The following is a 26,638-nucleotide window of genomic DNA, read 5'->3' as shown; positions in this document are numbered from 1 at the left end:
ATTCTGTGACCCTTTAATACAGTTCCTCATTTGTGGTAAACCCCAACCATAAAACTATCTTTGTCGCTACTTTATAACTATAATTTTGCTACTGTTATGAATTGTAACATAAATACTAGCACCCAGGAACTTCCCAAGGGGGTCACGACCCACAGGTTGAGCAGCTTTTTTCTAACGTCAGGCTTTGAGGTTATTCAGGCAGAATTCAAATCATCCCCAGATTTATCTCTTTACTCTGCAACAACTTTCTTTTGGCTTTAAAAAAAAAAAAAGCCTGAACTTTAGCACAAATTTCAAAGGGATACCAGTCATGGTGATGGTGATGCTACGCAGCAAAGAACTTATTCTAGAAAGTGCAGAAATTGCAGTGCTGGGGAACTGCAAGTACCAGCTGTAAAAAGTGGGAGAGCATTATGACATCACATAGATTCTGTCTTCTTGGACAAGTACCACTAGAGCATAATCTTGCTCCAGACCTCAAGACACTTTTGGCTGAAGACTGTACCAGCTTAAACGGGAGCGTTTCAGGTTATACCTAAGATTCCTAGCGCGCGCGCACACACACAAATACACACACACACCCTTTCTCCCCGGACGCGCTGTAAGACAAAATCCAAACTCTAAACTTTTAAAAGGAACGTCCTTAACCATTAGGATATGCATAGATATGTAGGTCTGAAATTCAAAGTTTACAATTTCGTTTTGACTTGCTGTGATTTTTTTTTCTGTACTTCTATTTTCAGTTTTTTTTCACAATTTATTCACTATATATATCTCGATTAAAGTCCCCTACCTTAACTCCCCCAGTCCCATCCTCCCTCCCTTTTCCACTCATCCCCTTCCCCTAGTCCACTGAAAGAGGCACTTTTCCACTATTGCCATCTGCCCATAGCTTGTTAAATCTCATCCGTGTACTTTTACTTATTGCGTTTAGCAACCCTGCCAGAATGATAAGAACCAATTTGGCTGGGTCTGGGGCGGTACTGACTATAAACCGCCCTGACACAGATTTCTCCGCCTTCCGTCTCTTCCCCGCCTCCCCCGTCTCCCCCTTGCTCTTCTCCCGGTTTCCCTTCAAGTCTCTCTAACCGGAAGGAGGCGGGGAGAGAGCGAGCTTCCTGAAAAGAGACGCCATAACTAGGCAACCAGGGTACGTTTGCCGGGGATCTTCCGCAACTCTTAGGAGACGTGGTCTGGCGTTCGCTGACGCTACAATCCAGCGCTCGAGTTGGGGATGACTGGGCGTCTCTCTTTCACGTGAATTCAGAACCTCTGTGTGATTGGCTACCGTGGGGGCGCGGCGCTCAGGTCGCGGACGTTTCTGATTGGTGCTTTGGAGCAGCAGGGCGGGATTCTGCTTACAGCCGCGGGAGGTCCGGACAGAGGCGGCCATGGGATTCGAGGGTAAGTGCGCGTCTTGCCTGTCCTTCCCAGTGCTCTCGATCCCTTCTGGACGGGGTTGTGTCTTTCTCATTGGAGCGTGGCAGGCTGTGGAGGAGGTGAAACCCACCCGGCCTGAAGCCCGGAAGTCGAGTCTGAGGGTCTGTGTAGTCGAAGGGGTTGAGTGTGGAACTGGTGCCTAGGCTGAGTTTACTAGAGCGAAGGACTAGAACCGCAGGATGTTTTTCTGACTCCCTTTCGGTCTGCCCAGACCTGGCCTGATCCTGGAGAGGTGGCTGATGGACCCAGGGTGACCCTCTTTTTGACTCTAGTGCAGCTCTCGGGAGTCTTGCGGGTGCATTGCCGTGGGACTGTACGGTTCCCTTGATTTCTCAGCAACTCGGTAGCTTCAACTACTAAGGGAGCTCACTGGCTCTGGTTGAGAATTTTGAGGTCTTCTTGACTTTTGTCATGTACGTGGCTTGGATAGGGACATTGCACAGATCTGCCCAACCTGTAACGCTTGAGAGATTTTACAGCTTATCTTTACCTATAGAAGCTAAGATTCAGTGAGTATGCAATGTGTTGAGCTTTTACGCAATGAAGATTTTAGGAGTGATAAGTGGATGGCAGGCAGACTCAGAACGTTGGAGGTCAATTTTGGGCTTTCAGATAATTTCATTTGTTTTTTTTGTCATTCACTTCTTAAAATTGAATATGACTAAAGATCCGGGTTTAGATGACGCACCCCAGAAGAACAGCATTAGCCACTTAAAAGTGTTAACTTGAGGCTTTCCTTTCCTTTTGTAAACTTGATACTTCTTTGCTTTCATTATTTATTGATTGATTGATTCTAAGTTTGATCTTCTCTCTTTTCTTTTTTTTTTCCAGTTTATGTGACAGGGTACCCCCGTAGCCCAGTCTTACCTGTCCTGTAACCCTCAATTCTCCGCCTCCCAAGTACATGACCTTTCCCTGCTGCCTCACTTTGTATTTCTGAGGATTCTTTAAATGTAGATGAATTTGTGGGAGAAAATCGACACGTATATAGTTTGCAGGTGAGACCTGAAACTTCAGAGTTTAGGATACTAATTCTCCATTGAGTTTTTGCAGCCTTGCAGAGCTCAACTAAGGAGGATTTTTGCCAGATCTCCGGGGCGCTGGCATTGAAAGTCAATGCCTCTATAGAACTGAATATTGAGTGAGCATTTAATATTGGGATAGATTTAGGGGACTCCTGAAAGAAACATTTCCTACCTTAGATGTAGGAAAGAGCCCACACATATAGCCCGTCTCCAGTTCTATGTTTCTTTTCAGAGTCTGCACTGAAAGGAGGCCAGTCTTGGAAGAAAGGCCGACACAACTAAAAAAGATTCAGAAAAGAGAAGGGAACAGTTTGAGTATCAGCATTCTTGAATAAGGAAGGAGAAACTGGATTGTCTGCAGCATGAGCTCCAGGTAACACTTGAAGAGGGTGTTCTAGGGGAACATGGACTGTCTCTGACTTGAACTCAGTGGCAGGTTCTTTGATCTCCTCCACTACCCCCCACCCCCCAGCAAGGGAGGAGCAGCCTTGCTAGGCCACAGAGGAGGACATTACAGCCAGTCCTGATAAGACCTGATAGGCTAGGTTCAGATGGAAGGGGAGGAGGACCTCCCCTATCTGTGGACTTAGAGAGGGGCCAGGAGGAGATGAGGGAGGGAGGGAGGGTAGGACTGGGAGGGAATGAGGGAGTGGGCTACAGATGGGATACAAAGTAAATAAACTGTAATTACTATAAAAAAATAAAAATTAAAATTAAAAAAGGAAGTTCTAGCTCTAGGTATATTTTAATGGAAACCAAAAAGCTAATACCAGATCAATAGTTAAGCTGTGCAGCAACAATCAGCACATTTTCTGTGATGAGCCAGATGTTAATACTGTGGGTCATATGGTCTTTTTCAAAGCCACTCTGCTATTGTAGCACAGAAGTAGTTATTCACATAAGTGAATGGGCAAGCCACGTTCCTGTAAAATTTTGTTTATAAAAATAAACAATACCAATATAATTAGATTCAGATCCTAGCCTGTTTTAATATCCTTTTCTGCCTCACAAACAACAAAAGACAGCACTATAAAACAACAGCCATTTTGCTGTTTTTCATGACTCTGGAATCTGCTAGACTTAGATAGTAGTACTTTAAAAAAGTTATTTATTTATTTATTTATTTATTTATTTATTTTATGTATATTAGTGCTCTATCTGCATGCAAACCTGCACACCAGAAGAGGGCATCAGATCCCAGTATAGATGGTTGTCAGCCACCATGTGGTTGCTGGGAATTCCACTCAGGACCTCTGGAAGAGCAGCCAGTATTTTTAACTGCTGAGCCATCTCTCCAGCCCCAGCTAGTGGTGTTTTTATGAGTATTTTCAGGGGTTGCTCTGAAAGGCTTTATTCAGCCTTTCAGTAGTCTGGCTAGAGACTAAGTGTAGGTAAGCATGTAGAGATGACTGGGTCTCTACCTTTTTCCATGTAACTTGTAAGTACTTTTTCTCTCATTGTCTCCCCTACCCTTCTAGCCTAGTAGCTGCATGACTTATGTGGTAACTACAGAAGTAAAAGCCATCAGACCTTTTGTAGGCAGAGGTCCAATATTTGCATGTCACCTCTACCATGTCTTGTGGCTTAAATGGTCCAAATGCAAGGGAGATTCCTAGGTGTGATGGAGCATACCTGTAATCCCAGCCCTCAGGAGGCAGGGGCTGTGAATATGAGTTCAAGGTCAGCATGACATACATAGGTAAAACTTGGCTTAAAAATCATGTGGAGAGAGATGATCACTAATGAAATGGCCTGCCACATTGTAATCCCTCTGACTTCCTTAAGCTTTAGACTTTGCATTTATATTATGTAATTGATCCTTATTTAGGTCTGTCAACTAGACAGGTAGCATTTAGAAAACTCTTCATCTGTGTAGTGTTGGATATATAGTGATTTAATAAATGATAAAGCTTAATAAGCTGATAAAGTGGTGAAGAGAAGGAAAATATATGGGTATATGCTTAATTATTGGAAAGAATTGGTTCATTTTGGGGACAAGCCATTCTGTACTATGGCCTAACAAACATTTCAGAGGTACCAGTTTCCCAGCCCAGTTAACACGTTGCAGAATATAGTTTTTGTCATATGACACTTCACCATGCTAAGCAAGTAAATGTTGTCAAAAAGAATAAACTGTTAACATGCTTTGCTTTTATTTCTAAGGGGAAAGCCTTAAAAATTGCCTTACCATTAAAATTGTTTCTAACAGGATTTGGGATAGGGAATGGAATGAGTCTTTGAGCTGATGTCCTGCTTTGTTTCTTTTTCTTTTTCTTTTTTTTTTCTTTCAGGTAATGGAAGACACTTTTCTTAACTGGCTTGCTTTGAGAACTGATGCCTGAACCACCTCAGCATGGCCAATAGAAGAGGAGGTGGGCATGGCCAGCCTCCCTCAGTGATGCCTTCCTGGTTTAGCCCTCGAACTCTTTCCACCAATAGGACCTGCACTCATAATATATGCATGGTATCTGACTTTTTCTACCCAAACATGGGAGGTGTTGAAAGCCACATTTACCAGCTCTCTCAGTGCCTCATTGAGAGGGGGCACAAGGTCATAATTGTCACCCATGCTTATGGAAATCGAAAGGGCATCCGTTACCTCACCAATGGCCTCAAAGTTTATTACTTGCCTCTCAGAGTCATGTACAACCAATCTACAGCCACGACTCTCTTTCACAGTCTGCCATTGCTCAGGTACATATTTGTTCGGGAAAGAGTTACGATAATCCATTCCCACAGTTCTTTTTCTGCCATGGCCCATGATGCTCTCTTCCACGCCAAGACAATGGGGCTTCAGACAGTCTTCACGGACCATTCCCTTTTTGGATTTGCTGATGTCAGCTCGGTGCTTACAAACAAGCTTCTAACTGTGTCTCTTTGTGACACAAACCACATCATTTGTGTCTCTTATACTAGTAAGGAAAACACTGTACTAAGAGCAGCACTGAATCCTGAAATAGTGTCCGTCATTCCTAACGCTGTAGATCCTACTGACTTCACTCCAGAACCATTTAGGAGGCATGATAGTGTAATAACTATTGTTGTTGTCAGCAGACTTGTATACAGAAAAGGTAATGACATAGTAGCTTTATTTGCATTGACAACTTTTTTTATTCCTTGTGGAAAACTGTTCAATACTTGTATATGATGATTGCTTGCTTTTTCATTCTGTGCAGTGGCTTTATAATGACTTGTAACTATTGCAAGGGAAGGTCAGATATCATTTTATACATCTAAGAAGAGAAATGTATAGACTGGCTTTGAATGTTGCCCAACCTTTCATGTTGTAATGGTTACTGAATAAGAAAAGGCATTGACCAGATGTCCTCTAATCAGTCAGATGCTTGTAAAAATTAAGAGGTCCCTGTGCAGGTAGTCAGAACAGAGTGTACTGTGTGATCTTTTCTTTTTGATTGCAGAAGTTAATGGTTTTTTATTACAGATGTTTTCAAAGCTCACATAGCACATCTTTCTTTCCTTCCTTCTTCTTTTTTTTTTTTTTTTTGAGACAGGGTTTCTCTATGTAGCCTTGGCTGTCCTTGGACTCTCTCTCTATGGACTAGACTGGAGTGAAACTCAGGGATCCATCTACCTTTCTCTGCCTTCTGAGTGCTGGGAATAAAAGCATGTGCCACCACTGCCCAGTCCTTTCCTGTTTTCAGTTCAGTTGCTCAGCAGGTATCTACCGAACCTTCTCCATTAGCCAGGCACCCTGCAATATGTAACATGAGGAGGACTGGCCACGTCTGTGGCCCAAATGTGAGTTGTTATGGTAATGGTCCATTCCTTCTTAATTTGCCAATTCCCTTGGGAGATGTTCAGTGGACCATATTTCCAAGGTCCATAGAAGTAGATTGAGAGGATGAAGCCATGTTCTCCTTGCCCAGCTTTTGTAGAGAAAAGGCTGGTTTTTGATCTTCCATCTAGTCAAGGTTTCTCACTGTTCTCTGTGTGTGCAGGCACCCCCAGCTGCTTGCTTTAGCAGTAATGACAACATTTGTATTCTGCAGTTGTTAAAGCCTGTGCATGGTACACTACCTCACTTGCCCAGACAACTGTAGTGTAGATGTTATCTGCATTTAACAGACAAAGAAACAGTCTGAGAGGGGGTAAGTAACTCGCCCAAGTAAGTAATAGATTGCAAACAAGAGTCCATCTCTTGAGTTAAGGTCTCTTTGTGTCCCTACCCTCAGTCTGGCCATGGTTGTCCTAGAACAGAGCTGAACATTTTATATATATATATATATAAATATATATAATATATATATATTATACAACTGTTTATTTTAGTATTTACTTTCTTATGTAGTTGTCTGAATTGTTTTTTATTAATTTTAATTGAACATTTTTGAAAACATGGTTAGGCTGTGCTTTAAAGTCAATTTGATACAGAGGTGGTTTCTCTCTGCTTTATGGGACGGTGATTGGTAGTCTTTTTGTGTGTCATGTTTTGTGTTAGATTCTTCAAATCTAACCACAGTAACCTTTTGGATTTTGTTTGTTTTATAGTAAGGAGGGCAAAAAAAATGCTTTATTACTAGAATATATAATCAAACATTGATGGTACTGGCTGGCTTCGTTTTATATAAGGATTTTGTCAGGATTAAAGGGCTCAGTGCATTTGAAGTCGATTGTGAATGAACTAAGAGTTCAGTACATGTAGCCATTGTCAGCAGCTATGATTGCTCCATTTTTTTTAATGAAGAATATTTTCTTTTAAAGGAGGAAAGGGGAGAAATTGTGGAAGCTAAATGTTGAGTGTCACTAAGCCATTTCCTGGTTACTCAGCTAATGGGAAGCATCATCATTCAGAAAACCTATGTTGAATGTATTTTTGGTGTATATAATAATTTTGAAAATCCGTTAATGACTGTACAAAGTGGCTAAGTTCTGAGCACCTTCCAGAGACGTAGGCATTCACAATAGCCAAAGCTAAGTTTCTTATTAAGGAAAGAATCTGTGGAATAAATTATTCTGTTATGGTTTATCTTGTCAGAAGCTTCAAGCAACAATGTTCCAAAAGAAGTCAGATACAGCTATGTGTGATGGCACCTGCTTTTAATTCCAGCACTCAGGCATAGGGAGGCGGATCGTTGTGAGGTTGCAGCCAGCCTGGTCGACAAAGAGTCCAGGACAACCAGGACTTTTACACAGAGAAACCTTGTCTCAAAACCAAAAAAGATACATAGAAGAGATAAGATGTTTTTGTCTATATGTTCAGCATCTTAAAGTAAAGAATAAAGGGATTCCCTTTATCTGGAGCGTAGGTAGAATTTGTGAAATTTACTTCTTTGGATCCCCAGTGGTCACTTCAAAGAATCTGGACAGCCATTCTGAGAGTACAAACCGAGGCCCTGCAGTGAAATGCAGAACGTTTACAGGGTAATATGGTTGGGCAGTGACTCAAAACCGTAGCCAGTATCTGACTGTTGCTTGTAGCTGTATAAAAAGAATACTGAATGAAAATCTATAGGGATTTGTCACTAGGCACACTTAATTCATGCAAAATGAAAGAGGATGTGGGTTTGTAATCTATTAAACAAAAGAAAAAGAAAAGAAAATTCCACATGAACCTGTATTCTCCCACCATTCTTTATAAATGGTCTACCTATTTTGAGGAGGATGGATGGGGAAAATGCAGTTTCTGTGCCTATGCAGCTGTATGTGTGTGTGGTTCTTAATGGAGTCAACTCAGCTTAATAGATTATTTCATGTTTAGTTTTGAGTGTATGGTTTGTAATTGTGTATGGTGTATAATTGTTGATGAACTAAATCCCCAAATAGTGTCAGCGTTGCTGTGGCTTTAAATAGCTACTCTTTATACCAGTAGGTTTGACTTACTCTATTGCTTTATGTCCCCTGAGATTATGCATGTATGGTAAGTGAAAGCCCTTTCCTTTTCTAAAAACGAGAAACATTTTCGTTTCTAAGGTAAGCAGTAGCCTTAGGTCTGTGGACTGTATAATGCTCGTACAGTCAAGGCCCCGCCACTTTCATTTCCGGGTGTTCATTTTGAAGAACAGTGAATTCTCTGTGTAAACTGCACAGTGAACCAAGTGAAGTCAGTGGGTAGACTGTAACTTAGCTCCTTCCTGTTGCAGGAAGTGGAATCATAGACCTGTTGGCTTTTGTAGCTGGAGACCTTGGACTTTAGGTACTCATGTCTGCATTTTCTCGGCCATGATGAGAGGGTGGGCTGGTTTTAAAAACAGAAAAAGAGCTGGGGTGAGACCTAGATTTCATTTTGGCTGTGTGCTCTGGAGAAAGCTAATGGAAACTTTCACTATCTTAATTAAATACCATTTTTCAAAGTAGGCGGTATGAACAAGTGAATGACTTAAAAGATACAAAGTTGAAACATACTGTTCATGATTTGGGTATGTGGCAGTGCATGTCAGAACCTGTATCTTCAAGTGTTGTACTCGGTAACCAATGGCAGTTGGTAAGTAATTCCCCCTTCTGGCTTTTAGCAATGATTGATATTTAAAACAAGTGGAATCTCAGTGACTCTGATGAGTTTTTTTTTAATGTGAAATATTAATATTTCCAATATTCAACCTTATAATTTCAGGGACTGATTTGCTTAGTGGTATAATACCTGAACTCTGTCAGAAATACCAAGAATTAAATTTCCTAATTGGAGGAGAAGGACCAAAGAGAATCATTTTGGAAGAAGTACGGGAAAGATACCAACTACATGACAGGTATTAATGGCTTCCAAGTTACTGTGGGTGCGCAAATGGCAGTTGTTTATGTTTGCTTTTGACTACGTGCCTGACTTAGGTGTGTTCTTGCTTCTACTTATAAAAGGCATATAACTATAAGGCATATTTTTGTGAGTTTATATCAAATAAAAAAGCTTACAGAATACACAAATTTTGTCCATTAGCTGAATATTGACTTGGTAGAGGCAGAATGAGAGGCACATGGATGCAGGAAGAACTTTGGCTGCAAATGGTTGCAGGTTTCCAAGTCACCTTTTCTTGTGATTTAAACGTAATGATCCAGTCACATATGCTGTGCACATACAGGTTTGGATATCTCTTTTCCTCCATAATTCCTTTAACACACAATGTGTGTATATGTGAGGTACTGATTGTAAAAGTTTTTTTTTCCCCATTTAGAAACAATACTTTTAACATTTAATTATGAATGTGTTAGTAATATGTTCATTCAGTGGGCATAGTAGAGCATGTCTTTAATCCCAGCACTTGGGAGGCAGAGGCAGGGGGATCTCTTGAGTTGGAGGCCAATCTGGTCTACGAAGTGAGTTCCAGAACAGCCAGAGCTGCATAGTGAGATCCTATCTTGAAACAAAACAAAAGATTAATGTAATATTCATTAAACACAAGCTAGTTTTGGAGATGTTGAAATTGCATTGTATAAACTATAACAACAGGTTTCTAAAGTTGTTCCTGTTATGTTGTAGTGTGGCCATATCTAATTTTTTTGAGGTGGAAAACATTAGTACCAGTAACAATGATATAAATAACAGACTTGGCTTAGAAGTTAAATTTTTTTTTGAGGCATAACTTTTTTTAACCCGCTTTTTCTCCCTCTTTCATTGTAAAACTTAGGGTGCAAATTTTGGGAGCTTTAGAACACAAGGATGTTAGGAATGTCTTAGTTCAAGGACACATTTTTCTTAACACCTCCCTCACTGAAGCATTCTGCATGGCAATCGTGGAAGCCGCCAGTTGTGGTTTGCAGGTAAAAGTCTTTCTTTAAGGGCTCTCTTGTAGGATTCTGTGTTTGAAGTACATGCCATATGGATAATTTCTTTTGTGTTTCCCGAGAGGTGATGTGCTCTCTCTGGTCTTTCTTAAGGTTGTCAGCACAAAAGTTGGTGGGATTCCTGAAGTCCTTCCAGAAAGTCTTATTATTTTATGTGAGCCTTCAGTAAAGTCTCTGTGTGAAGGGCTGGAAAAAGCTATTTTCCAAGTGAAGTCGGGGACATTGCCAGCTCCAGAAAACATCCACAATGTAGTAAAGACTTTCTACACCTGGCGGAATGTGGCAGAGAGAACTGAAAAAGTATGTTAAGTGATCAGAAAAAAAAATGCCCAAATTCCTTGATGTTCTGCATGCACATTTACTTTCTCTTGCATACAAGCTTGCCCTTTGTGTTTGGTTGAAGTGTATGAGTCCTTCCAAATGAAAAGGAGTAATTACTTATGCGTCGAGTTGGATGCACATGCTTGCCTACTTTTCTACATAAGTCACTGCTCCTGGCCTCTGAAAATAGTAACAACACAGTCTAGTCTCATTAAACTCTTTCTAAAGAAATCACAAAAGGTTCTGAAAGTCCTAGTGGTTAGAAGCAAAAAGAGAAGTAAAATCATCGTGTTGGAGCTGTTTCTAATTCTGTAGCACATAGGGCCTATTAGAAAATGGATAGATGATTACAGTGCCTCTGGAAGTTGCAAATGTTGAATTCAGACTACTTTCTGAAACTCTGGTAGTGCCTTTCCTTATGACTGATACTCTGCCATCAAGGATGGTCATACCTTTAGGTTCACTGACACTATATTAGAATTCAGAATATATGTGAAAATAAGAACAAATAGTCAACCAGTAAGAAAGCAGCCACAGAAAATTTCCAAGAGGTCACATACCTGGCTAACAGACCTTGTAGAGAAGAAAATGCTTCTTTATTCTGGCCTCAGGTAGCATTTATTCTACTCAGTTTCATCTGTTAGGTCCTTGGTTTCATCTGCATCTTCATTTTTCCCCATGTTATGTGCCAAGCTGCAGGAAATGACTCACTTTCTTAGTATGTAGAAATCCTGTACCAGAAAGACAGCCGAGTGGAGCATGGAGAAGGGTCATAGTTTAGACTTGAGTTTTATGCTATTGTTGTTAAACATGGTGGAGCAATGGATTGCCAGCCTAGAGAATCTTTCTTGGTTTTAGATGTAAGTTCTCTATGTGAGATCTCTTTCTAAAGATGGACATATGTGTTTCATTGACATAAGAGGTATTGGACACAGACATAACTTTCACTGAAGATTCATATCAGCTTATGAAATAGCTACTTCCCCCCCCCCGGAAGTTGGGCTGAGTGCCAGTTTTCTGTGGGGAAACATGTCTGAATCATGTAGATAGCCTCTTCAGACTACATGTTCCATCCTTGTGTCCCCTTACCTCCCCAACCACTTCTTAAGTTTTGACTTGTCCCTTGTGGAACAGAAATGCAGTTTGGATTATGGCTGGCAGGAATATTTGGCCAAACAGGTTTTTTCAGTGATATTGAACTCCACCCTGATGTGGGATCATAACTCTGTAAATTGTGATTTGACTTTGCCATCATACAAACTTCCAAAGTCTAAGCTATTGTTGATGAGCAACTCAGCAAAGAATTGTGATGGCAGGTTATCAGTCTATGTTAAAAGGAGCTAACTAGCATTTTTGTAATAATACTTTTTCTTGTAGTTATTCTTTGAGGTAATAGTAAATCATGTTATATGTTTTCGTTTCTATTCTCTGCAAATTTATAGTATATATTTGCCAAAAAAAAGAAAGAAAGAAAAAAGAAAGGAAAAGGAAAGAAAGAAAAAGGAAAAAAAATCCAGCCAGCATGGTGATTTGCACTTGGAAGACTGAGGCAGGAGGATCACCATGAGTTCCAGGCCAACCTGGCCTGTACAGTGAGTTCTAGACTAGTTCTGTGCTACCCTATCTCAAAAAGTCAGCCAGCCAACCAGGAAAAAAGTAAATCCTTATTTATAATAGTTATGTTCTCTTCATATTTGTAAATTATTTATCACTTAAGATAATAAATTAACTGACCTCAAGTAAAGATGGACAAACAAGTTATTTTGTCTTTTAACTTAAGGACGTTTTGGTCCTTTTCAGCTCCTTCTATGACTGAGTTACATAGAAAAGAAATTGGAAAGTTGAACATGGTAACACATACCTGTAATCCCAGCACTCTGGAGGTGGGTGATAAAATGAACAGTTCAAGGCCATCCTCACCTAACCTAGTGAATTTGAGGCCACCCTGGGCTACATGAAACCCTGTCTGAAAAAAAAAAAAGCTAGAGTTGTGATGGTTTGTTTTTCCAGTTATAGTCCGCCAGCCTAAGCCTCAACATCACTCTGGTTAAAATGTTTGTACTTAAAATGTTCCTAGGATTGAAGAACCAAGTTAGCAAAAGCTTCCACTGACCTTCAGAAGGACTTGCACTGTCCATTCTGACTTTCTTGAATTCATAGGGAGACACTTTGTATGTCTAATGTTACCAGGATGTGGGATCAGCAGTGTTCCGCAAAACACAATCCTGGTTCTTAGCACAATCCACTTTGTTCTCCTTACCAGTGTTTTCATCTGCTCTGACACTCAGCCTCTCTGTCATCTCCCTGCCTTACTTGCAGTGTAGAAGCTGTTGCTCTGTAGTGTCACCATCCATCGGCAGTACAGTGCTGTAATTGTGTTTGCTGTCTGCTAGGCATCAGTGAGAGCTTTCTTCAACCAGTCAAGGCATTGGACCAATTCAGTAGCATGTCTACTGAAAAATATTTGTGGCCTTACAGCACTTGGCTATTCTAGTAATCAGTTTCCTGTCACCTGTTCTCTGTCACTCAGTGTTTAGCCCCAAATTAAGTCAATGGTAAGCACTGTGCTAAAGAACAGCAAACATGGGTGCTTTCTCTCTATACATGTTTGCCAGATGCTCTTGGGTCAGTGTAGGTCACTGGTCACCCTTTATTACAGGCATATGATAACAGAGTGTTCATTGTCACTTTTTCTCTTCCAGGTGTATGAGCATGTATCAAAGGAAACTGTGTTGCCAATGCACAAGAGATTGAAAAGGCTCATCTCTCATTGTGGCCCAGTGACAGGCTACATTTTTGCTTTGCTGGCTGTGCTCAGCTATATCTTCCTCATTTTCCTGCGGTGGATAACTCCAGACTCTAGCATTGATGTTGCAATAGATGCTAGCGGGCCAAGGAGACCTTGGCCTCCTCAGTGTCCTTGTGATACGAAAAGAGATGAAAATGATAAGGTATCCAAAAGCAGGTAGAAGCAAGCCCAAGTTAACAAGTCTTACACACTTGCAATAGTCCTGTTAGCATTTGAAAATAATTTTGCTCTTTTATTTTTGGGTTTTAGAGTTGGTTTGGTAAATTAGGCTACCTCTGTATCATTCACTTTTTTTTTTTTTTTTTTTTGAAAAAAAGATAAATACTTATGCAATTCCTGAGTGTGAAAACTCCTTGCACTTTAAAATTTAGGGAATAATGGTTCAGCCACTCAGGTATGACATTTTTCAGATTACTGAGATCCTTCTAACACAGATGTTTTAACATTATATTTTGGGAGCCTTGGGTGCTGAAAGGCCAAACGTTTCTGGATCTTTTTTGGCCAGTTTTTAACGTTATACCATTAATTCATTTACCAGATGTTTACAAGATTTCTTTAGGGAGGTACAACAATTATGAGATCCATTTTAAGTCAAGGTCACGTATCCTTCATTGGACATTGAAGTATTGTTCTTCAACACTTACTGTGTCCACTCAAGGGTTACATGTAATCTGATTTCTTGAGCAAGACCACCTCTTTGGTTGCCAGCATGTTGGAACACCTGTTACATATGAAAGTTGAACTAAATGGCTCTCAAGCCTAAGGACTAGTTAACAAGAAGTGGTAAAACAGCAAACATGCCAAAATGCTCAGGCTACTGAATGTCAGGAAATCATCGCTGGCATACTCCCAAGTACCTCTCTGAACCTGTTTTATGCATTCTCCTAGGAAGAGCCCTTGTCTTCCTGCGTGTGTGTGTGTGTGCATGCGTGTGTTTGAGTGTGTGAGTGTGTGTGTGTGTGTGTGTGTAGAGCTCTTGTCTTTTGAGTGTGAAGAGATGTTGCTTTTCAAGTTCTATGGACTGACCGATACCACTGTTGATGCTAGTGTAGGCCAAGCCTCTGCTTTTGTAGTGCAGTTTAGTCCTCCATAAACGCCTTTGTGGTTTCTGAGCTGAACAGAAGAGGTGTGCCATCTCAAAACCAGCTGCTATCCTGTCCTCCAAATGGAAGTTCAGTCCCTCCCGTCACTGTGGTCTAGCTAATCCTGGATAAGTATTGCCAGTGTGTGGAAAGGCTTTCCTCCAGAACAGTTTATTTATAGCATATCAAGTCTGAAAATTGTCAGAGTGTGCAGTCTCTTTGTGGGTGGAATTTCTCAATCGTAATCACAGTTATCCAGAGCCATGGGTTTTTAAATCCCAAATTATATGCGATACGTATTATTATTAATCTTTGAACTCTTTCACATGTTATTTTTGTGGGAAAGGGACTAAAATAAAAGCAGCAAGGCGCTTGTGGGTGTTTGATTCTGTCAGTATTGTAATTATGTACAGGATTTTTTAATGATGACATTTGCAAAACTTTTTAAAGAGTATCTTAACATGCCTATTAGTTGGTTGCCACTGGTATAAAAGAGATATATTTGTGTTTGGTTTCTATGGAAACACAAATGCTAGAGAGTAATTTTTAAAATAGAGAAATTAGGGCTTCTTTTATTGGAAAAAGATGACCTGGTCCAAATCATTCAGTCTTATTTGAATCTTTATGCACTGAGACAGGCTTACAGATAACAGTGCCAATATTCACAGTAGACTGAGGCATGTGTAACACTTTGCTTTATTCACTCTACATTACTCTTTCTACTTTCATATTTGCTTCTAATAACTTTTGTCAAAATCATCATTAAATACTTTAATTATTCTTTATTTAAGATGACAATACATTTGAAAAATAATTTTTTCTTGTCTATAAATGTGTAATTTATGAATTAAAATTATTTTTTCTTTCTTGAGCAAATGAAAGTACTTATTTGTCTAAAAGAAATCATTTTCAGGCTCCCTGGATACCTTAATTCTAACTGTCAGTGTTGCACTGGTCAGTATATGGAAATGCTGTTCCACCCAAATTATAATCATTTGAAAGCTAATTATATTTATTTGAAAGTGAAATTGACGTGGATGCAGAATTTGTTGAAAAGACACTGTATTGCTTTTGAGGTTGCAATCACACACAATGATCCCAGTCTGTTAAAACATGCTCATGTCCAATAATAAAAATGAGAATGGTGTTTTAATAGTTTTCTCTATTTGTCTTATTTTCTGGACAGGGTGTGTAACTTGTAGAACAGGCCCCCCTCTTCTGAGTGGATCTAATGTGTTGCTTAGTCTATTAGTAAAACAGGAAGTATCCTTTGTGTTATGCACCACTCTGTCATCTTTTATTTCTAGAATATATGCTCTTTTGTATTCTTGAAATAGCAAGTTCAATTGTACCTTTGTTTCCTGATTCCAATAAGCCCTTGTTTTACACTGTCAGTTATCACAAAAGGCAAATGAATACATCCACACACTATTGTGTGTGAACTACGTAATGATACTTTGTATGTTGCCAGCTGTTTTAAAAGAAGTTTGAATTTTGACTTTAGTTACAACGCTTAGTGTTCCCCACTTTTGGGAAGCAGTTATTTTCATTCATGTTCACATTTGCCTTACAATGGAAGATTGATCTTTTTTTTAACATCTGCTTTATATATGTTTTTTATTCTTTATTAATTACACTTTATTCACTTTGTATCCCCCCATGTGGATCCCTCCCTCCTCCACCCACTGCATGCATGCCCCTCCCCAAGTCCACTGATAGGGGATGTCTTCTTTTCCTTCCTTCTGATCCTAGTCAATTAGGTCTCATCAGGAGTGACTGCATTGTCTTCTTCTGTGGCCTGGTAATGCTGCTTCCCCTCAGGGGGAGGTAATTAAAGAGCAGGCCAATCAGGTCATGTCAGAGACAGTCCCTGTTCCTATTACAATGGAACCCTCTTGGATACTGAACTGCCATGGGCTACATCTGTGCAGGGATCTTAGGTTATCTCCATGCATAGTCCTTGGTTGGAGTATGAGGCTCAGGAAAGAATCCCTGTGCTCAGATTTTTTGGTTCTGTTGCTCTCGTGGAGTTCCTGTCCTCTCCAGATCTTACTGTTTCCCACTTCTTTCCTAAGATTCCCTGCACTCTGCCCAAAGGTTTCCCATAAGTCTCAGCATCTGCACTGATAGTCTGAGAAGTCCTCTGTGTCAGGCTCCCGACTTGTTCCCTCTTTTCTCCTTCTGATGTCCATCCTCTTTGCCTTTCTAGATAGGAATTGAGCATTTTAGCAAGAGTCCTCCTTCTTGATTAGTTTCTTTAGGTGTACAGATTTTAGTAGTTTATCTTATATATATGTCTATATGGGTGAGTATATACCGTGTGCATCTTTATGCTTCTGGGATAGCTTACTCAAGATGATCTTTTCCAGATCCCACCATTTACCTGCAAATTTCATGATTTACTTGTTTTTTTATTGCTGAGTAATATTCCATTGTGTAGATATACCACAATTTGTGCATCCATTCCTCCACTGAGGGGCATCTGGGTTGTTTCCAGCTTCTGGCTATTACAAATAAGGCTGCTACAAACATGTTTGAGCAAATGTCCTTATTGGGTACTTGAGACTCTTTTGGGTATATGCCTAGGAGTGGTATAGCTGGATCTTGAGGAAGCACTATTCCTAGCTGTCTGAGAAAGCACCAGATTGCTTTCCAGAGTGGTTGTACAAGTTTACATTCCCACCAGCAGTGGAGGAGGGTTCCACTTTCTCCACAACCTCTCCAGCATGTGTTGTCTCTTGAGTTTTTGATCTTAGCCATTCTGATGGGTGTAAGGTGAAATCTTAGGGTCGTTTTGATTTGCATTTCCCTGATGGCTAATGAGGTTGAGCATTTCTTTAAGTGTCTCTGCCATTCGACATTCCTCTATTGAGAATTCCCTGTTTAGCTCTGTACTCCATTTTTTAATTGGATTACTTGATTTTTTGCTGTTTAACTTTTTTAGTTGTTTATATATCAGAAGATGGAAAGATCCCGCATGCTCATGGCTAGGCAGGATTAATATAGTAAAAATAGCCATCTTACCAAAAGCAATCTACAGATTCAATGCAATTCCCATCAAATTACCAACACAATCCTTTACAGACCTTGAAAGAAAAATTCTCACCTTCATATGGAACAACAAAAAACCCAGAATTGCTAAAACAATTCTCTACAGTAAAAGGTCTTCAGGAGTTATCTCCATCCCTGATCTCAAGCTGTACTATAGAGCAACAATACTAAAAAACTGCATGGTACTGGCATAGAAACAGACTGGTGGATCAATGGAATCGAATAGAAGACCCTGACATAAATCGACACACCTGATTTTTGACAAAGATGCCACAACCATTCAATGGAAAAAGGACAGCATGTTCAACAAATGGTGCTGGTCTAACTGGATGTCTATACGTAGAAAAATGCAAATAGATCCATACTTATCACCCTGCACAAAACTAAAGTCCAAGTTCATCAAAGACCTCAACATAAAACCAGACACATTAAATCGGTTAGAAGAAAAAGTGGGGAAGAGCCTTGAACTTATTGGCACAGGAGACAACTTCCTGAACAGAATACCAACAGCACAGGCTCTAAGAGCAACAATCAATAAATGGGACCTCATGAAACTGAAAAGCTTCTATAAAGCAAAGGACACTGTCGTCAGAACAAAATGACAGCCTACAGATTGGGAAGGGATCTTCACCAACCCTATATCTGACAGAGGACTCATATCCAGTATATATAAAGAATTGTTTGATCTTTTTTTAAAGTACTTTTTTATTTTAAAATTTTATGTTTTACATACATGTGTGTCTATGTAACACTTGCATAAATGATGCCCATGGAGCCCAGAAGATGGTATTTGATCTGGAACTAGAGTGATAGATGATTATGAGCCACCATGTGGGTGCTTGGAATTGAACCCAGGTTCTTTGCAAGAGCAGCCAGTGCTCTTAACTTTTGAGCCATCCCTCCAGCCCTGAATTCAGGGGAAATTTTTAAATGTTTGTTACTATTTGGCTGTTTCATATATCAACATGATGAAATTTAGTTGTTTTCATGCCCCTTACTACCCTCGTTTCCTCTCCTTTCCCACTGAAACCTTTCTCGCCAAGCCTCCCTCCTTTTATGTCTGTGTGTTTGTGTGTGTGTGTAACCCTCTGAGTTTAACTAGATTTGTCTGTAAAAATGTGGCTGTGTGGGAGGTTATTGGAGCACAAACAACTTACCAGTGGCTACACCACTGTACAAAATGGCATTCTTCCCTCCACCCCACAACTGTTGACTGCCAGTGTTTTCGAAGAGAGGTGTTCATCCTCCTGAGCTTCTCCCACCTAGGTGATGGAATGTTAATAGCTATTCTTGGTTGTCAGCTTTACTACATCTGGAGTGAATTAAAATCCACATGGCTGGGAACACCTGTGAGGGATCTTTTTTTTTTTCTTAATTAAATCATTAGAAGTGAGTAGACCCACTTCTAATCCAAATCTTTGAGGTGGAAAGATCCACCTTTAATCTGGGCTATACACGCTGGCAGCCTATATATAAAGAACATGAGAGAAGGAAACTTGCTCTCTCTTTGCCTGTTTGCCCTTTTTTTGCTAGTAAGTCCATTTCTTCACTGACATTAGAGCCTAGATTTCTGGCATATAGTGAAGACCAGCTGAGACATCCAGCCTTGTGGACTGAACAACTGCTGCATTCTTGGACCTATCATTGGTAGACAGTCATTTTTGGACTAGTTGGACTACATTCCAATAAAGCCCTTTTCTATGGAGAGAGAGATTCATTCTACAAGTTCTTTTCCTTTAGAGAACCCCAACTAATAAGTACACTTGCACTTTCAGTAGATTTTATAAATTTAGAAAATCCACATATAAATAAGAATAAAAGAAAAAACACTTGCTAGAAAGGGAGATTAAAAACAAATCAGCTTTACTTGTATTGGTCAGCTGATAAGCAAACACTGCCCAGCTAAGGAAGAGGCCGATTCATGGAATCTGTGATGACTTCACGCTTGGGCATGGCGTTCATCCATTTTGTTATCATACTTCCATTATCAAGGATAGGCCACATCCTTCCGAAGGAGTTGCCACCATCTTCACTGAAGCTTCACACAGAATTGAATGATCAAGAAAGAACCTTGCTGAGGGAACTTGTCACAGGTGTCACCTTAGTACCTATCTATCACCAGAATCATCTCAGCACTTCAGTCACATTTAAGTGTCATTATGAAAAACATGCAATGTAAACCTTGTTATTCAATATTATCTTGAAGCCAAGATTTTTTTTTTTGTCATAATTTAGGATTGGGCTTAAAGGACCGTTCATGGATATAACCTAGAACCCCTCCTCAGATGAAGCCCATGGCAGTTCAGTATCCAAGTGGATTCCCTAGTAATGGGAACAGGGACTGTCTCTGACATGAACTCAAGTGGCTGGTTCTTTGACCACCGCCCCCCCACCCGAGGGGAGAAACAGCCTTGCCAGGCCACAGAGGAGGACAATGCAGCTAGTTCTGATGAGACCTGATAGGCTAGGGTCAGATGGAAAGGAGGGAGCTCTTTCCCTATAAGTGGACTGGAGAGGGGAATTGGAAGAGATGAGGGAGAGGGGGAGGGTGAGATTGGAAGGAAAAGAGAGAGGGGGCTACAGCTGGGATACAAAGTGAATAAATATAATTAATATAAAAATAAATAATGAAAGAATAGGGCTTAATTCTTTGTAAATGTCCACATGAAAAGCAAATAAAATACCTCCAGGAACAGTAACTGTGAGAAACAGTGGTGATGTGTACTGATGAACAGTGTATTCCCTCTTTCTTATGTGAAAAAGGGAATTGCTTTCATGCTGCATCAATGTAGAAGTTGCTTTTATCCTTCCAAGCCTGCTTTCCAACATACTATACCATAAATAAGGATTTAGAAGGAAAATGGAAATGAGATTAGGATAGGAATTCGTTAATTTTTCTTGAGACTTCTGTACATGCAGCTAATGTGTTTTGATCAAATCCAATATAGGTTATAAATGTCCAGTATTAAATCTTTATTTTATTATTTATCTTAACATGAATGGGTGTTTTACCCCCATGTGTATATGTGTAGCATGTACATGCCTGGTGCCTACAGAGGCCAGGAGGAGAGCATTGGATCCCCTACAACTGCAGTTACAGATGCTCTAAAGTTGCCATGTGCTGGGAGTCGAATCCAGTGCTCTTCACTTCTGAGCCATGTGCTAGCCTCCAGGATAGCACAGAGTGTTTCTTTTTAGAAGGGAGTTAACATTGCCGTGAATATCAACATACCGAGTCACCACAGCAGTTAGATTAGAACCTACAGACAGAGTTCTTGGAAACAGGAGCACTTAGTGCTAGGAGGTTTAAAATAGATGTCATATGATGCCAATTATAACTCAGTAAAAATTTGCAGCGGTAGGAACCTAAGCTGAGGAGAAGCCAAAATGGAAGATGGTCCGGTTTTCTATGGCTTTAAAAACATTTTTCTTACAGTGTTTGCAACATTTTTTTTCTTCAAGCTTTTAATTAAAGTTTTCTTGGCTCTCCTAACCCATTTCTATATCGTCAAAGGAAACAGAAAAGAGGCAGCTAGGATAGCAGAAGAGATCTATGGTGGACTGTCAGGTAAAAAGACTTGAATTTATTCCCAGCACCTCAAAAATTCCTCCTTGAAAATTCATATGAATAGTGTTTCTGGAAGGTAAGATTTCCTTGTACTTTTGTGCTGAATGGGTAGTTTGAAAATGTACCTTTCACTTAACATAGAAAATGATGTTTGCTGCACCAATTTGTGAAGGATCTTCAGCATTATTTTCTTGGAAGTGGGTAGATGTAGTCACTATTATTGTTGAAGAAGTAAAACAGAATAGCAGGTTTTAGAGGCTATTTTGAGAGACTTTCTACTAACCAAAAGAGTTCTTATTAGCATTATTTTCTTCAACACTTTCAGTGCAACTAACCAGAATGAGCATTATAGTAAGACTTCCTTGGGAAATTCATTGACCAATTAATTTGATTGAAAAGCAGTGTGGCATCCTGTATTATACATATTGTGGTGTCCTTTACAAATGGAATTGATTGACTATCAGAGAAAATATCTCACTAAACCCATTTGTACGTCAGTGGCACCACAGAAAGCACCCAAAACAAAGGTTGTTACCACAATATGAAACTGCTAAGATTTTGGTAAAACATAAAACGTCTGAAAGTCTCATAAACTCTCCTTAATTGTAAGGAGATAGTGCAATATCAACTGAAGCAGTTATGCTCACACTGCTAGGATTGCCCCTTCATGGAGGAGGAAGACGTCCGTGAGGAAGAGGAGGATTTATTCATAAAACTGTTGAGAGTTGCCTGATGGGTTTTCAGTGTACACAGGGGTTCCTGGGTTGCATCATTCTTTAGTTGGTTGGTGTCTGTTTCAATTTGCATCCAAGTGTCTCTTTCAAAATAGCCATACTTTGTGATTTCAGTGTCCTAGACCGCTTGAAAAAGACTAGACATCAGTGTCTTAAATAAAGAAACAAGAGCTCTAAAGAGGGAGCATCAGAATGCTTCAGCTAGCTGGTAACAAAGGAGTCCGAAGGCCTGGACTGTGGAAAGAGATTTCTTTTGGGGATTATATTTGTCACACATTTCAGGGAGGTATGTAATTCTGGTGTGAAAAGATTAATGCTTCTTTTAGTTTCAAATTAATCATGGCCTCAAAAGTTATTTTTGACTTAGTAGTTTGGGCAGGGACTTTCTGGCATTTGATGTTCTGTTAGGTACAGAAACATCTTTGTGCTTTGAATTAGGTAAAATCTAACAGGGATAGATCCTGACAGAGTGTGTAAAAGTTTTCCTCTAGTTGTTCCTGTGCATGGCTCCTGTCTTTGTGGTCCTTAGTGAAGTGTACTTCTAAGGGTGTTAGAGTACTCAGAACCTGTTCAAGCATGCTTTGGATTTTAAATCTCTGTAAAAGACTTATTCAGCCTAGGCCATCCATCTTGTTCAAGCTCCTGGACAGTGCCCATTTTCAGATACTGTTAAAAATGGGTGGTAGTGAGACTAACAGATGTAAGCCTAGTATATTTCATATAAATGTAAATGTATTTGTCTATTTATATATGTGTTTGTGTGTCCTTATATCTCTCACATGTATGATAGTACATTCAGATTTGATAAGTCTTTCTATAATAAACTGGCACTAACATGCCCGAAATAGTAGGGCTTTATTTTCCATGATTATAAACTGTTTTGTTTTTTACATTGTTTATGATTACATATGTAAAGCAACAGCAAGATTTTGTGAGCCAACAGCAAGATTTTGTGAGTGCATGCTCTTAATTGCAGCACTTGGGAGGCTGAGACAGGTGGATTTCTGTGAGTTGGAGGCCAGCATGGTCTATATACCAAGCTCAAGGATAACCATGGCTACATAGTGAGACCCTGCAAACAAAACAAGACAGAAAAATAAGATTTTGTGATAGTGTTATTCTCAAACCAAAAATCATCTTTGCAGTTCATTTGTCAGACAAAGGTTTGTTGGGAAAATATATGATGGTTACTCAGTAAGTTAGTGAATTGACTTAGAAAGTCTCTCATCTCAAGGCAAAATTGCTCTTCTCTTCTAGTATGTAAACATTTGAACCAAATGAAAACACAAATGAAAAGGACAAATTACTTAACATGATTTCTGGCCATGTTTGCTGCCAAAGGTGTAGACATAAAATTGGGAGGGGGGTTTAGAAGTTGGGACATTTTGCCATTGCAGATATGAGCTTGTAGTAGAATCTTCTCTCAAAAAGGAAAAATGAAACAATTTTTAAGGGAAGGCTAAAACATTAGTTCATTTTACAAGTGCTACGTTCAAAGCCATTTGTTTTTGTTCCAAAGGACTTTTACTGGACAGCCATCCCTCTATCTGACTCCTGTCCATTCCACTTCAGTATTCTCCTTTGTTCTTTTTTGTTGTTGTTGTTGTTGTTCCAGAACCAATCTAGCCTTTTACCTTAATTATTTTCTTCCTTATTTCTTTAAACCTCAGCCTAACTGACCTCTGCTCAGTTAATATCAAAGGTTCCTGTTGACTGTTTCTAAGTAGGAACAAAGAGTTCCTAACAGATGTTCTGACTTTCAGCTTCACCTGCAGCTCGCTTCTTCTGCCCCTAATGGGTTCAAAGGAGACTTATTAACACAGATCACTGACTAAAGTTCATCTTCTGATCAGAAGATGAAGTTCTAATGAATATTTCATTAACTTCATTATGTTAGGTATTTAAGAATTTTTATTATAATGCTTTCTTCCCAATGTACTTCATTTTCTTAAAATCTTATTAATTGTAAGTTTTTATCGTTATTTTGATTCAGAAATGAGATCTATGATTTTTGTTCCCTTTGATAAATGCCACAGATGTTGCTTTCTATGATTTCAAAACTTGAACAAAGATTGTATATCGTGGGGACCAAAGACTGTAAAAAAGCAGTCTTCTAGAATTATCTCACATTCTTGTCAAAATTTGACAGGGTAACATCCTTGAAAAAAATGTAAAAGAATTATTGGCTCTTATTTTGAATTCTTGGAACTTTAACATATTCAATCCAAATAGATTTGTTAGTAAAGAAATAACTTGGGGGGGGGTTCATGAAATTTATTCAAAGAACCTGAGCACCAGAGATACAAATCACAGTTTGAAAGATGTGAAGGAAGATGTGAAAAAGTACTTGAATGTTTTCTGTACACCTCATCAGGACTGAACATGTTTGTAAACTATCTTTATAATGTATTTGCAGCCCTGTGACCCAGGCAGGGTGCCAAGGAAGTAAAAATAGAGTGCCCTCAAAGAGAGCGATTGAGTCCTATTTAAGTATTCATGCACTTGGTAAGCTTAGCTACATATTTACTGAAAACAATGGAAAAATCCTGAATCTGCCAGAACCTTTAATCCTTAATTTCTTTCAATTTGCTCCTATTTGCAAACTGAGAGTCATAAGAGATACTATGTTGGGAACAAGAATAAAAGCAAGGGGACCTTCATTGTGACAGTTTCAGGAGCATAGCCATGTAAAAACCCTTCCAGGTCTTTTGTAGGAGGCAGTCAGCAACAGTGGAACAGGAAAAGTTAGTTCCTGCAATGTGATTTTCTTTCCAGTTGGGAATACAACAAATTTATTGTACTTTTTTTCACAGGGTCTCACTATGAAGCTCTGACTAGCCTGGAACTTATTATGTAGACCAGGCTGGTGTCATACTCAGAGATCCCTGCCTCCTGAGTGTTGGGATGACAGGTGTCTACCACAATGCCATTTTCTTTTCCTGAGACAGCTGAGACTGTCTTCAAACCCTCTATGTAACCAAAGATGACCTTGAACTTCTGATCCTTAGGCTTCCTTCTCTGGCATAAGGCATGTTCCACCTCTCTTGTTTATACAGTGCCAGAAAGCAAACTCATGGCTTCCTGCATGCTAGGCCAGCACTTTTCCAACTTAGCTTCTTATTCTCCCAGCACCTATTTCACTCTCTTAGCAGAGATAATATGATGCCGAATGTGTCCAATACAAGTGAATGTAGCACCAGGATAGGCAGAATTTAGAAACCTATAGTTCTCAAAACCAGGGCAAGGTCTTTTCTGAAGCCCTTAGTCCAGGTTTTGGGATTTTGTTTTTCTAATGCTTACTAGCCATGAGACAGCAATGTGGTTGTCATTCATTTCAGGGTGTTCTAATGCATAAAGCAACACTCCCCCTCCCCATCTCTCATAGAGGCCATGAGGCTTTAGGCAAGGGACAGAGAAGGGGTGCTTGAAATAGGAGGTAAGAACCCTCTTAGGCAAATGCCTGAGTGAATAAGTCCTATACAACCTGGGTGGGGGTGGGACACTGAGAAGGAGCTGCAAAACAGAAATGAAGTGATGAAGAAACCCAAGGCAATGCTCTTCCCTCTTTCTTGGTAAAGTGGCAGATGGCACAGGTTACCTCTGAATCATGGGTGAGAGTTGGGGGCATGCTAGGATACCTTACCGCATTGATGAGGAGATTCTAGAAGACGTAGGCAACTGTCAATGGGTAAGTAAGCACCTGAGGAGCAGACCTGATGGTGCAAGATTCACATGACCAGAGAAAATCTGCAGCATTTAATGATAGAGGTCATTCCACTGAAAGCATCCTTCCCCATGAAAGTCCAAAATGAGGGACTTCTGTCAGAGACTGTGGCATCAGAACCATCTCCTGGGATGAGATAACATCCAGCTCTTACAGCTTGAATGTTCGTGTTCCCAAGTTTTTGTCCTTTCCTTTCTATAAATTGTAAGATGGCTACAGGGAAAGTTTAAAAAAAAATTCAGGAGGGTTGGTTGGTTTGATTGTTTCCTTTCACCAGTTTGGCCAAATGTACTGAATCTAATCTTCTGTTTTTAGTTTTTTTTTTTTTTTTTTTTTTTTTCCAGACAGGGTTTCTCTGTGAAGCCTTGGCTTTCTTGGACTGGCTTTGTAGAACACGTCGGCCTCAAACTCACAGAGATCCACCTGCTTCTGCCTACGAGAGTTCTGGGATTACAGGCATGTGCCACTGAGCCTGGCAGCCAAATCCAATGTTTTAAAAGTCAATTCTGGTGTCCTAATTTTCATTTCACCAGTGTGGTGGGTAGGAGTACTATGAATGCTAGCTCATCCTGTGACATGCTGACGCCCAGTGAGTGGGACTGGCTGCCTCTTCCAGGTAACTGGGACTCATTTTCCCTGTCCCCCCTGCTTCTTTTCATCCTCAAAGCACCAGAGAAACTGGCACCTGGAATAGAATGCGGTCCTTGGGTATCTAGCTGCTTGATGGAGCAGAGAGAGCCATGCTCTCTGCTGGGAGTGTGGAGGGATGCGTGGTGGTGCAAGTTTAGAAGGGGGTGGAGTTTCTTTAAAGACCTGACTACAGAGAAGTATACAAGGGCTTAGTGAATACAATGAGGGCCAGTACTCTTGCCTGAGAGACCAGCCTAGGTATGGCTCCTACCATGCCCAGTAACCATCAGCTCCCACCTCTCCTCAGTTTGCATTTGACTTCTAACCCCTTCTTTCCTTGACAGAAACAGAACCCTACAGTGCAGGCATCTTTGTTTAGGGCTGCTTTCACTCAGCATTGGGTTTGTGTGGGTTATCCAGATACCACCTAGGGTTTGGGTCTAATGGGACTGATAAATAATGGAAAGTTACTAGAAAGTCTGGAATTGGCTAAAGGATGCAGTTAAGTCTCTTGTTTTTC

The 26,638-nt window shown here is 40.0% G+C and overlaps 2 protein-coding genes across 8 annotated transcripts in view; both read left to right on the top strand.

Moving 5' to 3' along the window:
• Positions 1-1,242: 1,242 nt before the first annotated feature.
• On the top strand, positions 1,243-15,237 carry Piga (phosphatidylinositol glycan anchor biosynthesis class A). 6 transcript variants are annotated; one of them, XR_009588540.1, is made up of 8 exons: positions 1,243-1,404; positions 2,698-2,838; positions 4,757-5,536; positions 9,037-9,169; positions 10,043-10,175; positions 10,293-10,499; positions 12,321-12,403; positions 13,223-13,324. XR_009588540.1 is itself a non-coding variant. In XM_021626238.2 (8 exons), the coding sequence occupies exons 4-8, from the start codon at positions 4,819-4,821 to the stop codon at positions 13,487-13,489; spliced, it is 1,458 nt and encodes a 485-aa protein (XP_021481913.1). In that variant the 5' UTR covers positions 1,261-1,404; positions 2,272-2,438; positions 2,698-2,838; positions 4,757-4,818; the 3' UTR covers positions 13,490-15,237. The 6 variants fall into 6 exon arrangements, 5 of the variants coding, with proteins under 5 accessions (XP_021481913.1, XP_021481912.1, XP_060231712.1 ...); XM_021626238.2 differs by lacking the exon at positions 12,321-12,403 and adding an exon at positions 2,272-2,438 and having other exon boundaries at positions 1,261-1,404; positions 13,223-15,237; XM_060375729.1 differs by lacking the exon at positions 12,321-12,403 and adding an exon at positions 2,272-2,438 and having other exon boundaries at positions 1,404-1,541; positions 13,223-15,237.
• A 5,612-nt stretch (positions 15,238-20,849) lies between these two features.
• Asb11 (ankyrin repeat and SOCS box containing 11) overlaps positions 20,850-26,638 on the top strand; it is a 31,400-nt gene continuing 25,611 nt past the window's right edge. The window contains exon 1 of one of the 2 annotated variants that reach the window (XM_021626243.2): positions 20,850-21,030. In XM_021626243.2, coding sequence (XP_021481918.1) covers positions 20,850-21,030 — 181 coding nt within the window. Of the gene's footprint in view, positions 21,031-21,913; positions 22,051-26,638 lie in introns of those variants that run through there. The other variant, XM_021626245.2, reaches the window with a different exon arrangement.

This window comes from Meriones unguiculatus, chromosome X, assembly GCF_030254825.1.
Source record: "Meriones unguiculatus strain TT.TT164.6M chromosome X, Bangor_MerUng_6.1, whole genome shotgun sequence".
Classification (NCBI taxonomy): domain Eukaryota; kingdom Metazoa; phylum Chordata; class Mammalia; order Rodentia; family Muridae; genus Meriones; species Meriones unguiculatus.
This window is presented reverse-complemented; position numbering and strand designations above follow the sequence as displayed.

Coding starts and splice junctions, on each gene's coding strand:
- Piga (XM_021626237.2), top strand. CDS start 4,819: ATGGCCAATAGAAGAGGAGGTGGGCATGGCCAGCCTCCCTCAGTGATG. Junction 9,170..10,042: donor AGATACCAACTACATGACAG/GTATTAATGGCT, acceptor TGTAAAACTTAG/GGTGCAAATTTTGGGAGCTT. Junction 10,176..10,292: donor CCGCCAGTTGTGGTTTGCAG/GTAAAAGTCTTT, acceptor GTCTTTCTTAAG/GTTGTCAGCACAAAAGTTGG.